The 13,606-nt window shown below is 50.5% G+C and overlaps 1 protein-coding gene across 3 annotated transcripts; it reads right to left on the reverse strand.

The window, feature by feature from the left end:
- Positions 1–3,028: 3,028 nt before the first annotated feature.
- Positions 3,029–13,187, reverse strand: MINDY4B (MINDY family member 4B). 3 transcript variants are annotated; one of them, XM_030028316.2, is made up of 12 exons: positions 12,965–13,187; positions 12,688–12,715; positions 11,915–12,061; positions 10,169–10,288; positions 8,536–8,627; positions 7,616–7,781; positions 7,101–7,166; positions 6,494–6,564; positions 5,565–5,637; positions 5,097–5,249; positions 4,805–4,985; positions 3,029–3,171 (listed from the first exon to the last, which is right to left on the reverse strand). In XM_030028316.2, the coding sequence occupies exons 1-12, from the start codon at positions 13,069–13,071 to the stop codon at positions 3,029–3,031; spliced, it is 1,347 nt and encodes a 448-aa protein (XP_029884176.1). In that variant the 5' UTR covers positions 13,072–13,187. The 3 variants fall into 3 exon arrangements, with proteins under 3 accessions (XP_029884176.1, XP_029884177.1, XP_029884178.1); XM_030028317.2 differs by lacking the exon at positions 5,097–5,249; XM_030028318.2 differs by lacking the exon at positions 6,494–6,564 and having other exon boundaries at positions 3,063–3,171.
- Between the last annotated feature and the right edge of the window lie 419 nt (positions 13,188–13,606).

A 13,606-nucleotide genomic window follows, 5' to 3' on the forward strand; every position in this document is an offset into this window, starting at 1 on the left:
TTTTTTTGTCAGGTTTCTAAAGTTCCATTAAACCTTGCAAGATGGCACAGGCCAAGAAATGAGAAAAAATCCTTTTGTATACAGTTCTCCTGACAGTGTTTTACAGGTTGTTTTCTTTTGCTGTTTTGAGAAATCATTCAATAATGCACCGTGCATTCGGGTGTAATGAAAAGGCCTTGCACTTTATATAAGGTGCAAATCAAGAAGATTATAGGGTGGACCTCACCACAAAAGCACAAATGGGAATGAGCACCTGAATTCTTGCTGAGTTTTATAGGAACCAAGCACTGCACTGAATGAAGCCTGAGAGCCGTCTCTCCACGAGCCCTAGAAGTTAGATGGCACTAAGGAAAGATTTGCGAGTTACACTGAGTAGTTTAAAAAAAAAACCACCACAACCACTGTCAAAGAACGACAGTATTTTGACATCTTGGAATAAAATTACACTTAAAATCTTCACCAATATCTTACCAAACCGGTTCCAGTTAAAACTGAATTCACAACAGAAAGCGAAACTCTTGATAACTAACTGCTGGGAAAAAAAATGTTTAATAGATTCAGACATGGTATAATTGAGACATTTGTACCATTTTCTCTAGAAATTATATGGCTGTATGATGTATAGACTAAAAAAGACTACTGAGTTATTAAGGCTTTGAGGAAGTTCCCTCTTTTTTATCTGTAGGTTTTATCAAAACAAAATGGGAAACTTGGGTTGTAAAAGCTGTTGAGAAACTTTGCCATAGGCATATGAGTGTCTCTTTTGAGATTAGAAAATCAAAGTTAACAGTCCCTGAGATTCTCGTCTGCATCCTGGAGTGCTGAGTCCTTTCCCGCCCTGATCCCACGGCCTGGCATGAAAACAAGGCCAGAATAGTCCTGTGGTCTTGGAGAAGACCTCTTACTTGGTTTGTGGTTTATTATATATTCTGTGGTATAGGGAAGAGGAAAAATAAGAGCCTTTTCACAAATAGACTGGAACGGTGTGGATGTTTATACAAATAAAATATGTTTTTTCTGTGCTTTCAATAATACAGGGTAATTTAAAAATATGTTATTTAAGGTATATATATATATAATTATATTTTTTAAAGGTCAGAATGTGGCTATCCCACTTTTTTTCAGCAGCCCCAAAGACTCCTCTTAAATAAATAATGTACACAATAGTTTTTAGAAGGTTAGTGTCTGGTTTAAAGATGCTCTGAATAGAGTCCATTTCTTCTGCTTGGAATAAATGAGGAAGCACAAGTCAGACTCTGAGCTGGTCGAATAAGTGCCAGAAAGGTATGAGGCCGCCACCGGCTTCCCCGGTTACTGATCCTCTGCTAAAAAAGACCCTGGTCTCTGGAGATAACCATAGCCTGGCTCACTGCAACGCCGTAGGTTACTGTGTCTCTGCCATAGGAATAATTGTTTGCAGTAAAAAGGTGATTTGTAAAACAGTGGTAAATGGAGCCATGAGCTCTGCTTGTCTCCTCTGCAGCTTCAGAGCCCACCGCCCTTCGCGACCAGGTCCGTGCAGGAGAGGGACCTTGCGGGTGATGGACGTTTCCACCACTTTCTGAAGCTGCGTGGCCGGGATGGGGAGGGCGGTGGGTGGGTGGCTGGGAGGGACGCGGCAGCGCCCAGCTGAGACTTAACAGATGCTGGCACATCCACGCAGGGAAGAGCTGACATCTTCCCTACCTGCCAGGAAAGTCAGCGGGCAGCCCCCGCGGGCAGCCCCCGGTGCTACTGGGTGGGCAGCGTGTCCTCCCCAGTCTGGCAGGAGGTTCTGGTGGGATGGGGGCACAGGGTGCCCTCCTGCCTGCAGGCAGGCTGCCTGTCACCTGCCAGCACCCTCTGGCTCTGGCTTCTGCTGGTAGCTCCGCAGCCAGCACTGGGGGCTGCCATCTCGCCAATGCCCCCCAGCTTTTGGGTGCTGCCAGCCCTGCCCCAGGCCCTTCTGCGTGGTGCCCGTGCCTGGGCGGCAGTGGCACGCCTGTCACGGTGTCACCGGGGCTGCGGGTGCCGCGGGGCTGCAGTGCTTCGGCTGAACCACAGCTCTGCAGCGGGGATGCCATGCGCTCGGGGGAGCTCTGAATTCAGCAGAAATTGAAGGAGGGGGGGCAATGACAAGCGCAGACCCCATGTTAGCTTGCTCACCAGTGGGCTCCTCGCCCTGGCTGGGCTGAATCTCAGGCTGGTTGTGACCACTTTTTAATTCAAACCAAATCATTTAAACCAAACTTCTGGATTGCTTGCAGAAAGGGTTGTTGTTCTCAGTACAGCTGTCATTAGCAACACACATTTTGGTATGACTAATAGGTCTTTTTTGGGTGATGTCTATAAAAAAGGAAGTGGAAAGTGGTTAACGTGAGCAAGGAGCGATGTGCCCTGCCCACGCTCGCCAGGCTGCCACAGGTGCCAGGACTTGGCCACACTCAGAGTCTGTAAAATTGTTGAAATCACAGCAAGGAGCACCTCATGAGACTTTCTTTTGCCTCGGTCCCCGTGTACGAGCTGTGCTTCCCTGCTGGTGCGTGGGATGCAGGGTAGCTCTGTGAGCCAACCCAGCCGGGGTCTGCACTCGAGCTGTCTCTGAAGCAGGAGAGAGACCCGGCTGCAGAAGTCACAGCTGCAGGGAGCTGGGAGGAAACCTTACTCGTTACAAACAGCTAAATTAGTTGCACACACTGGATTAAATAAATTAGATGCACACAGTATTGTCAACACTCAATATCAATTTCATTTCCACAGCACTCAAGAGACACCTTGATTTCTCTAACATCTCTGCCTGGCACGGAGGAAGGCAAATTCCCACTCTCTTTCCTTTTTCTGCCAGCTGTCATGGGAAGCAGAAGAACCTGCATCCTACCACCTGGAAAATGTGTGCAGTAAGGCAGTGTTGCTAGTGACTGTTCCTCAGGGGCGCAGGCTTTCACAGCACTCCAGGCGCCGAAGTCTGTTTTATTGGTGAAAGTGTTTTTTCTCCTCCAGACCACAGTGTTTGGTGGAGTCAGCAGCGAGTGGGAGATGCGGGGACTCCTCAGAAGAAGGGGTCTGTCCCGTTCCAGCTGACAGTCGCGCCCGCCCACTTGGTCCTGATTGCCATCTCCACGGATGGACGCCTCTTCTCTGGGCCGCTTGGGTCTTCACTTTGGTCCTCTTCCCAGTGATGCGAATGAGTGTCTGAAAAGGAAATGCAGTTAAAAAAAAAGTCTAAAAAACCCAACCCCCCTCAAAAAAGTTTCCGTAAAGGTTAAAAGCAGAACTGGCTGGATTGCTGCAGGTGTGCTGCCCACCCTGCCCCAGGAGGGAGCTCGGGGCAGTGCTGACTCGGCCTCCCCTGGCTGGTGGGGGCTGCCCCCCCTGCTGTGTGGGCCCCCATCTTGGGAAATTCAGGTGCTATAAATACAGCTCTCGATTCCTTGCAGGGTACATTTGCATATTGTTTTCTGAACACATATGCACATCCTTATCTGTGGCCATGCTGCCTATCATGACTGTGAATCTCGATTCACCCTTCTTTCCTGCAAATTCAGCCTTTAGTGTGATGTTTTCAAGTTTCTTACTTTACTTTAAATGCCGTAGTGAAAGGAGAGCGAGGTAAAGGACCTGGGCGTTCACAAAGTGAAGGTAAATGGTGCACAGTGGCACAGAGAAACAAGAAACTCACATCCTAAGCATGCAGCCTGGTTTGCAACCCAATCGATACTACAAGGAGCAGTTCACTCCTCCTGGTGTGGATTTAAAACTTGAGGGGAGCAAGGGCCATGGTGGCACCTGGCTGCTGGGCAGGAAAATACCAACTTAAGTCTAAGTCAGATGCTGAAAACAGGCTGTTAACCCATCCTGCATGCCAGCATCACTGCATTAGAAGTAGGTTTATTACAAATTTGGAATTAATCATGAAACGATTCTGCTTCCTGTTTTATTTAAACTTTGCACTTACAGGAACACTCTCTCCTGGGATTTGTCCCATGGGAGGGGTGGGTGTCTGTGGGTTTTCCTTCTCCTGCTAGTTGTTCTAGGACACTTAGTCAGCAGGGCATTCATATTGGACTGATGGGGGCTTAACAGCAACGGAAGATGAAACACGGTTTTAAACAGGACATCCGTATCAAGTATTTAATGCAGAAGTGCCAGCTGCATCTTGTGTCCTGAAAAACTGTCCCTTCCCCAATACAAGCTCTTTGGCCACATCGGGGAGTAGGGGAAGAAATGGCGAAGTCCTGAGTGGGCCCCATGGGACGAGACTGCGGGCTCTGCGCCCGGGGAGGTGAGCCCGGTGGCCGCCCCTGCTGCGTGCTCGATGGGTGGGATGGACTCTGTCCCGCTGGCAGCTCACCCAGCGCCTGCCCGCCGGAGCCCCGCTCATCCCCAGCACTGGAGGATGGCATGGCCTCAGCTTCGCCCGGTGCTGAGCACCCACCGTCCCCAGGAGCCGGCTGGGGGCTGCGGGGCAGGTGGCATTGAACTGGACTTTATGCAGGGACTCGGGAGTTATTACTCTATAGAAAACACTCCTATAGCTCTTCCCAGCAATGGGCCGCCTGCTTGAGAGCATTACGCCTTCCAAAATGGCCAGGGTCCTTTCAAAGCCAGGTTTTTATTCGTGTCTTTTTACGCTATTGTTTGGAGGAGGCTCCTCACTTTCCGGAAAGGTTACTAATGTATACAGTGTATGTATGTATACATTAAATACAGAACATCGAATTGTAGTGTAAGTAGACCCACCTAGCTGTACACATACAGGGTTCTATGCATGGTCCGTATGCGAGGTCCATACCCCATATCCTCCCCCGGCAAGCTCGGTGCGTACCTATCGTTAGATGGGCTGTTGTCGTCTGCTCCTGCTGCCCGTTGTAGAAGTACAGGTGGAAGACCCTCTCCCTTTTCCAGTCGGAGAGGAGCAGGCTGTCTGTGCCGAAGAGAACGCTGTGCCTGCCGGAGATGCCGCACAGCCAGACGGGCAGCCGGGGCGTCCGCAGCCGAGGGCACACCTGGGCAGAGGGGGGTGAAGCCCGGCGTTCAATGCCGTCCTTGTCCCCGAAGCCGTGGCGTCTGGCGTGTGGGTACGGCCCCCCCGGCCGCGGGGCCGTGCCAGCTCTCACCTGCCGCTCCGCCTGCGCCCTGCCCCAGCGCAGGTAGCCCACCGGGACCCGCTGCTGCCGTGCCTCGACGCCCGCGCCGCTGGGACCCGGCTCCTGGCCGCCATCGAGCTGGTGCGGGCTCGCTCGCCCCGTTAGGAGGAGGCTGAGCACGGCCTGCGGGGAAACGGCCCACGGTCACGCCACGAGGCAGCGGAGCAAAAGGCCTCTGCAAAACGGCAGCTGGCGTCCCGCTCCCAGCTCTGTCGTGCCTGTCGCGAGCAGAGGAACGCCAGACTACCTGTGGCTTTATTATTGTTATTATCATCATCGTCATCCATTTTGTAAATGGACAGTCACGATTAAAATTTGCAAAATATTGCTCTGTGGCCTTATGCTTTTTTTTCATTGGAGTAACAAGAGAGAATTTTTTCCTAAATCAAATGTAATGATAGTAAAAGAAGAAAATTTGAGAAATGAGGCTAATCTTACCTGTGTACAGGTGATGTTTCCAAAACTGAATTTTAACAGAGGAGTTGCTGCGCAGTCTAAATCTTCTTGGACCCTGTATGACCAAGCACAAAGTGTTATGGCAGCATCCGGATTGGTGCCCGAGGTGGTCGCTGTACATCCCTGTCTGATTAACAGGAAAGATGAGGAAATTCCGAAGACTCCTTTATTTCTCTTTGCTGTTGCCACAGTAGTGCTATCCTGACACAGCAGTTCTATGCTCAGCTGGAGCTCTTGCACTTCAGATCTGTTCCCATTAAAATTCAAATTCGGGGTCAGATTCAAACCCCCTGCAGACGGAGCCGGGATGTCTCTCACTGCAATTACCGCTGAAAGGCCTCTGTTACACCCAGGTGTAGCCTGAACACAACTATTTGAAGTAGCAGTGCAATTTTTTGCTAAATAGCTATCATAGTGTCACATTAGTATAAATCATGGTTTCTATTGGTATAAATATGCCTCTGTACGTTTCTAAAGCATCTTTACCCAAATCTAATTACATCAGGTTTAGAAAGACCGTATCAGTCACCTCTGCCAGCATAGTCACACTGGCAGAATTCTTCTGTGTTTAAACAAACTTCTTGTGATTTTCCTGTTTAAGTTTAATTGACTGTGACGGTGACTATTGCCGTCAGTGGGATAACTCCTGGTTTTACACAGTGCGTTATTTTTGCTGTGTATGCAGAGGGTTTCTCTCCTCTCTGCTGCCCCTCCTTGCCTGCTCCTGGATGTGCAGGCAGATGCTCGGGATGTACAATTATCTGTAGCCGTAAACCAGCCAGCTGCATCTGCCTCTTGGACAGCTGCTTCTCCACATTCGACTAAGAATGGACTTTTAAGTAAAACAAGGAAAAGACCGTTGCAGAAGATGTAACTAAACTAGAGGAAAATGTTTTAAAAATGAAATATACCTTGCAAGTGTCCTAGAGAAAATTAAACTGTATAAAAATAGGATCACTCCATGACTTCCTTCGCCTTTGAACTGGAACAAGAAATAAGTAATCACAGGGGAGGAATTATGGCAGGTATATGATGTTTAATTAAAACAATTCCTCTGCTTTAATACAACCTTAGGTGACTATGTTGAACCAAATGAATAAGGTGTTATTCTGGGAAGATTTTGTAACTAATATTGTTGAATAGGATCAGGTGAAAAAAAATAAGAAAGAAGAAATTTCCAGTCATTGTCTAAACTGGTTTTGTACACTTTTTTTCACAGATTTTTGCTAAAGTTGCAAGGAACTGTATTTTGTATTTGTGTAATGTACAAAATGCTGCTGCTGTTTACTCAGCATTTGTGGACTGAGAGTGCTGCTATCGGTGGGTGAAGTCCCAGGGATTTTAGTGGGAGCAGGATAGGAAAAGTTAAAACTGATCCATGCACTAACTTTATGTTAACAGTCTGAATGTCCTGCTGAAGGTGATACCATTGATCTCCATGAGGTCTACTTTTGAATGGGAAATAAGATGTAAGCAAGCAAAAAAATAACCAGAATAAAGCAAATATCCCATACTTACACAGTTTATATGGTCAAAGATGAACTCCAGAGTTGCTGCTTTCTCAGAGAACTCAAACAGCTGGATCTGTCGGGCACGAGCGTAGGGGAAGATGTTGTAAAGGAGACATTAATTATATCAAAAAGCTGAGCTTTTTAATCCAGTGTTTCCTTTAGACAAATGAAAGAATAATGCAAGAGTCTACTCTGCCCCTTCCTAAACTGAGGAGTTCAGCTCTATACAAAGAGTTAGTGGAACAGCTTTACGTTAACTGCTTTCTCCTTTTTACGGGAGAAGTAAGATCAGCCTTTAATGAAAGGGAATGGCAGCCTCTGGGCTCACCTAAAGCCTCTGCGAGGAGGCAGAAGTGTCTTACGGGCTGCAGCTGGGACGCGGGTCTAAAGTGCTCACAATTTGTGATGTAGCGTGAGTTAGGGAAGAGGTTTATGAGATTTGACGTTGCTTTCCTTGAGAAATTTCAGGCCAAACATGTCTTTAAACAAAATCCTGTTTGCAGAAGGCGTTTTCGTACTCACTCTTTCCGTGAAGTTGTCGGTTGTGTAGTCTCGGCTTGGCATAACGTGGACAGCTGCGGTGACGAGGCAGACCACCGCTCTCCCACCTCCTCCTGCTGCCCACAGGGTGTCTGCCAGGGCCGCAGCCAGCGCCTCCCCTTGCTCCTGCCGGCTTATCCCGCACAGCCTGCAGTGCAGGAGACAGGGGTGGGGGGCCGGGGGGTCTGTGGCGAGGGTCCGTCCTCGGGGATGCTGAGACACCCCAGCCCCGAGGCTGAACCTGAGTGTGAAACGGGCCCCTTCCCAGGGAGGGCTGGATTGGACCCCAGAGGTCCTGCCCTGCCTGGGGTATCCGGTGGCTGGGAGGACCGTGCAGCCACAGGTGGGAACGCAAAGACCCGAGGGGATTTGTGGAGGAGGCAGCTGCGCGTCGAGCCGTGCCCATCGTCCTTCAACTGGCGCCGCTGCTGGTGCGGACGCGCCTCCCGCGCGCTGGGAGCGATGCGTCTGCCGCGGGGGCTTTCATCGCGGCTGGGGCTGCCGCGTGGGCGTCCCCGGCACCCAGGGCTGAGCTCTGCCTTCCCCTTCCCAACGCTGCCCACGGGGCGCTCGGCACCCGGGGCCGGCGTCGGCCGGCAGCCTGGCGAGCAGCCGTGCAGCGTCGACGCTGCCCATGTGCTGCCGCAGGCTGGGACCGCGGCACCGGGGAGTGGGACGAGGGAGCAAGCGCCGCCGTTACAAAACCAAACGTTTTGGTGGGAAAAAGCCTTGCCTGGGAGACGGACAAGGCTTTGCTCCTGCGTGCAAATTCCCGCCTGCAGCCGCAAACCTGAACTTGGGTCTAGTTCGGTTGAACTTAGAGGCTGGTGCTAGTCTATCTTAGTCCAAATAATGCAAGGAAAGAGTTTCCATATGTCCCATGGGAAGGGTCAGCTTCTTACCTTTCCAGGTGAGTATATTCTGTGTTTCTTACGAAAAGCAGGTATTTGATGATGTGTGCTTGTACAGCCATCAGAATGGTTCTTGTTCCCCCCTAGAAACAGAAAGAAAACACTCCCCAGTGCTAAGGAGCCTGAACTAGCATGTCAGTCTCCGGGAAATAGCAGCAATCCCTGGCCAGCATGAGCCATCCTGCTGTCAGTGTCAGGAGGGTAATTTATCTTTTCTCCATGGGAATTCAGAAGTGCTGCTGACAGCTCCTGAGGTAAATGGAAAAGTAAATTGAAAAAGGTCTTATGTGCCTAAAACCAAGAAGCCTTTCTGCAAGAAAAGACTCCAGGGCGGCCCTGCCTGTGTGCTCCTGGGGAGGGGAGGTCCCGGGCAGGGGTCCCTCCCTTGCAGTGCTGCAGCCGCAGGGAAGGGCTCCGAGCTCCAGGTTATCACGTATGCCTAGAAGCACCATGGCTTATTTTTTCTCTCCTTTAGCCTCACAGCAAAGGGACCAGGGTCTTGAGGCAGTGTGGGGCTGACGTGGGGCAGTGCATGAGGGTGACCATGCCTGCTCCCAGCCATGCTGGCTGCGCACATCAAGGGCTGTCATTCTCTCTGCAACCACAGAGCCTCTGAACCCAGAGAGTTTCACCTGCATTTGTAAAAAGCATTTTAGCCTCCTGGAGGGTTAAGGGTATTTGCAATTTTAAGTGTGTATCTTCTTCTTTTTGGGGGCTTCTGCTTTTTGGGGGCCAGTATTATGATGGTAAATAAGGAAGAAGAAAACCTCCCTCTTTCAGTAAACGAAAATGTAAGTAAACTCACCTGTTTGATTTCCAGGTGGGGCAGTAAGAAGTAGGTAACTCTAATTCCCCCCAAAACGAGGCAAGTACCACTTATTTGTGCCCACATACAGCAACCTGCTGCTTCTGTCTTGAGCCTTCACCTTGGAAGCATTTAATACCATGGTATTTAAAGTTTGTGTCTGCAGCATGCTGCTGGATCAGGACAGTTCATCCCGCTTCCAGGCACATTTCAGCATCTCCACTGCGAGGGCAGCTGGAGCTTTGCTCAGGACAGCTCTGGAGTGTGGCTGCAGTTTGAAGCCCCTGTGGAGAAAGCTCAGCCGAGCAGATGTGCAGAGCATAGGGTGCAGGCGTGCAGAGTGTGGGATGCAGGCGTGCAGAGCCTAGTGTACAGGCATGGGGTGCAGGTGAGCAGAGTGTGGGGTACAGGCATGCAGAGCGTGAGGTGCAAGCACGGGGTGCACATGTGCAGAGCGTAGGGTACAGGCATGGGGTGCAGGCGTGCAGAGCGTGGGGTGCAGGTGTGCAGAGAGTGAGATGCAAGCATGGGGTGCAGAGCGTGGCGTTGCAGGCATGCAGAGCATGGGGTGCAAGTGTGGGTGCAAGCGTGGGTGCAGGTGTGAAGCATGTGGGGTGCAGGTGTGAAGCATGTGGGGTGCAGGCGTGCAGTGCGTGGGGTGCGGGTGTGGGGTGCGGGCATGCAGCGTGCAGAATGCAGGCGTGCAGAGCGTGGGGAGCAGGCGTGTGCAGTGCTGAGGCACCCAGCGCTGGCTGCCAGCTCCCACAAGTGTCTGAGACATTGAGGAGACGGTGCCAGTTGCTGCGCTGCAACATTTACCTTTCCTGCCTCCAAAGCATAGGCCAGGTCAGAGTATGGCTCGCGAAACCTGAAGTATGCCTTTGTCCATTCACAGGTGAAGACGTGGAACACGTTTCCAAATAGCAGCTTTCGCAGGCTCTGCGGAGGAGGAGAAAGACGGGCTGGATTCGGCTACCTTCACATCCCAGCATCATAGAGGATCTTTAATGTCAGAGGGGCCTCGGGATACAGGTTCGGCATGTGTGCTCACGGCCAGAGCAGTGTAAAATCGTCTACTGAGAAGCAGGCTCCATAATTTCAAAGCAAAGGTGATGTTTGCAGTTAATTCAGTCATTTACTTCACTCAGCATTCAACCACACCTGTGAAGTACAGTTGCAGTGTGTAAATAATTTACGTTTGGATACGCTACACCTTTTGGGGAAGACCTGGGCAAGGCAGTCGCTGTCATCAGCGGCACATCTGGGGACAGAATTAAACATCTACGTTTGCCTGTGCAACCCCTCTATACGGTGCCTGTGCAGCAGTGGCTGGGGCGGCTGGGCACTGGTGGGAGGCAGAGGAGGGTTTGTCTGTGGCCTCCTCCTCGGAGGGCAGGCACGGCCATCGCTGAGCGTGTCCTGTGTCCAGGACCCATCCAGGCATGCACAGCCAGCTTTCGGGTTGGCAGCTGAATTAAAAGAGAAAGTTCAAAAAAAATCACGTGGCTTCCACCTAAAATAGAGATGCTTGCAATCTCTAAGTGTATCGGTGAGTTTCACTTACAGTACTTTTAACACAAGCACATGGCTGGGAGGGCAGGCGGGTGCTGTTCACCAGGGCGGCTGCGGGGGTGATGGCCCCGGCTGCCCCCCTCCCTCTCTCACTGGGTGGTGTGAGGGACCTGCCTGGGTGCGGGTGGCCGGGGGGGTGAACCTGCCTCCTGGCCTCACCCCCCACCACCCCCAGTCTGTGGACGCTGCCTGGGCCCACCTGGAACATTTTTCCTAATTATTTTTAATTTTGGTGTGTGACATATTCACTGAGCAAAGTAAACCAAACAGACATCATGGTTCTTCCTGTTAAAAATTGCTTTGCCTCCGATGTGGGTGATTTGTGCAAGTGGGTCATCAACCGGAGAAGGTGGATTCATGTGAAGCTGACGGTAAGCATGGCTATGTATCTAAATCTTTTCAGGACCTTTTTGGATGCGTGTTCAGTAGCGCAGCCCTGGCCAGGCTTTCACCTCCGGTATTAAAGCCCTTGAGGTTTTCATTAAGTTTGTGCTGAAGTGCCGGGGGACTGGTTTGGTGTGGGAGGTCATGGGCAGTAAGGCCGGCACGAGCCCATTCTGCCATCACCTGCAGAACCCCCCCGAGCCTCTGGTGAAGGCTCTTCATAGGGGCAGCAGGCACCCCTCACTAGTGCTCTCGGAACCAGGTATTTGGGGGAGAGTAGCAATACCTTGCTGATCTCCCAAACTTCTGCCTCCTGTTCTGAGGCTATTCCCTAGGAAAGCACCAAAGAGCAGGGAAACTTTGTCATTTGACCTGTTATCTAATGAGAAATATAGTATATCAGTTTTAAGGTTGTGTTGCAACCATGTTCTTTAAAAGTCTCATAAATAAATCATTGCAATTATATCCTTCTGTTATAGCTAACAGCAGGCTGCAGCCTTCAGCCCAGCAATGCTCTGAGCCTCCCGCAAGGCCAGGTAAGGTTCCCAAGTTTCTTTCTTTTAACGAGATTAAATTACAGCTCATGCTTAATTCAGCAGGCCTGCTCACCATTGCCATTTCCAAGGAGATGGGCTGGCCGCCCGTGTCTGGAGGGACCAGGAGGGGTCTGGGGACGGCGCAGGGGGGGTGAGATGGCCGCGGCCCCGCGGGCTCTCCAGCTCCGGGTGCTCCATCGCCAGCGCTGCCCTGGCCTCGCTGGACAGAGAGAGGAGCGGATGGTGCATCATCCCACGCTGCTGCCTCGCGTGCGCCCGAAGTTACCCCCCGCCCCAGTATTCCCAGTGGAGTGGGCACAACGACCCGGCAATGAGCTTAGAGAGGGGCAGGGGAGGCAGGAGATGTGCTGCCAGGAGCATTGGTGTGTTTGACTCCCAGCTTTTTTCGGTTGTTACAGATACGACCCTACAAGCTAATGATTGGAGTATAAAGTAATGTTGTGTTTGTCTGAATTACAGGGAATAAACTTCAGTGCTTTCCAACGAAAGGACACAGCAGGTTTTCCAAATACTTACATTTAAGAGACCTTAACTTGTTTTTTTCCCGTGTTCTAAAGCTGACCATGAAAACCGTAACTTTCAGACAGAAAGCTTAATTTATGTTGGACTACTCTGCCACTTTGATTTAGATCAGGAAGACATTCCTTTAAAATACCTGAAGAAAATGCGTGTTTCTTAAAGGAGGAGCATAAGAAATAAATCTCCATAAACTGTCTGCTGTGCTGCACATATAGATGTGCAATTTCCTCAACATGCTAACCTGGTGGAACAGTTGCAAAAACCACTAAACAAATACAAAATGTTACCTTTTCGACAAACAGTTACCTGATGAGTTGTATTACTGATTTCCAAACTGAAAAGGGAAAATAAAATACAAATTTAAAAAACCCAACAGAAGTATTGCTAACATATGAAGAAACAGGAGACCAGCCAGAAAAGAACCCCAAAAGAAAGGAAGAGTAAAAGCTGTAGTACTTGCATTACTGAGTATGTGAAGACCTTTCTCATGTAAGTATTGTAATAAAACATAACTTTAAAAATGATACTAAAAAACCACCTGGAATTAAAAACATGTGATAATGAAGCAGAATAAAAATCTTACCCATGGAAACTAAAAATCTCTCTCCATTTATTTAGATCTGAAATTTTGCTGGCGATCTGCTCTAGCTCTGTCTGTGGCACGGTGTGCTCAGCCTCCCGGTCACCCATCCTCACCCGCCTGCGCTCCGGCCGATGCGGAGGGATGCGGGCACTGGGACTGCTCAGGGGTGTCTCCCCCCAGACCCACGGCTCTGCGAGGCATCCAAATCCCCTCTGCCTGTCACCTCCCGGGGCTCACTGTCAGCTCCCACTACCACACCATGATTAAATTTTCATTAGAGCCAGTCATAGTCTGTGTTTTTCTGTTCGCTGTATAAGGGGCATGAATGTTTAATGCCAGACACGGAGCTATATAAAGCTGACCGCAGCTACGTGCCTGCTCCGTAAGGGCTGGCTCCAGGCTCGGTGCAGGAGCAGGGGGCATTTCCCAGCTGCAGGGCTTCAGCTCCTCCGTGCGGGCTGACAACCAGTGGGATGGAGTCTGGGCTGCGAGGGCTGGGTGGGAAGTGTGTAGCTCAAGTAAAAAAAAAAAATGCAGACTCAGCAGGTGTCTGTACAGCTGAGGAAGTTCCCTGGGAAGATGAGCTGGAGAAAGGCAAAATCCGTGCAGTGATGTTCCCGTGACTTCTGCTGCTTGCTGCGG

The sequence above is a fragment of the Aquila chrysaetos genome, chromosome 10 (genome assembly GCF_900496995.4).
Source record: "Aquila chrysaetos chrysaetos chromosome 10, bAquChr1.4, whole genome shotgun sequence".
NCBI lineage: Eukaryota > Metazoa > Chordata > Aves > Accipitriformes > Accipitridae > Aquila > Aquila chrysaetos.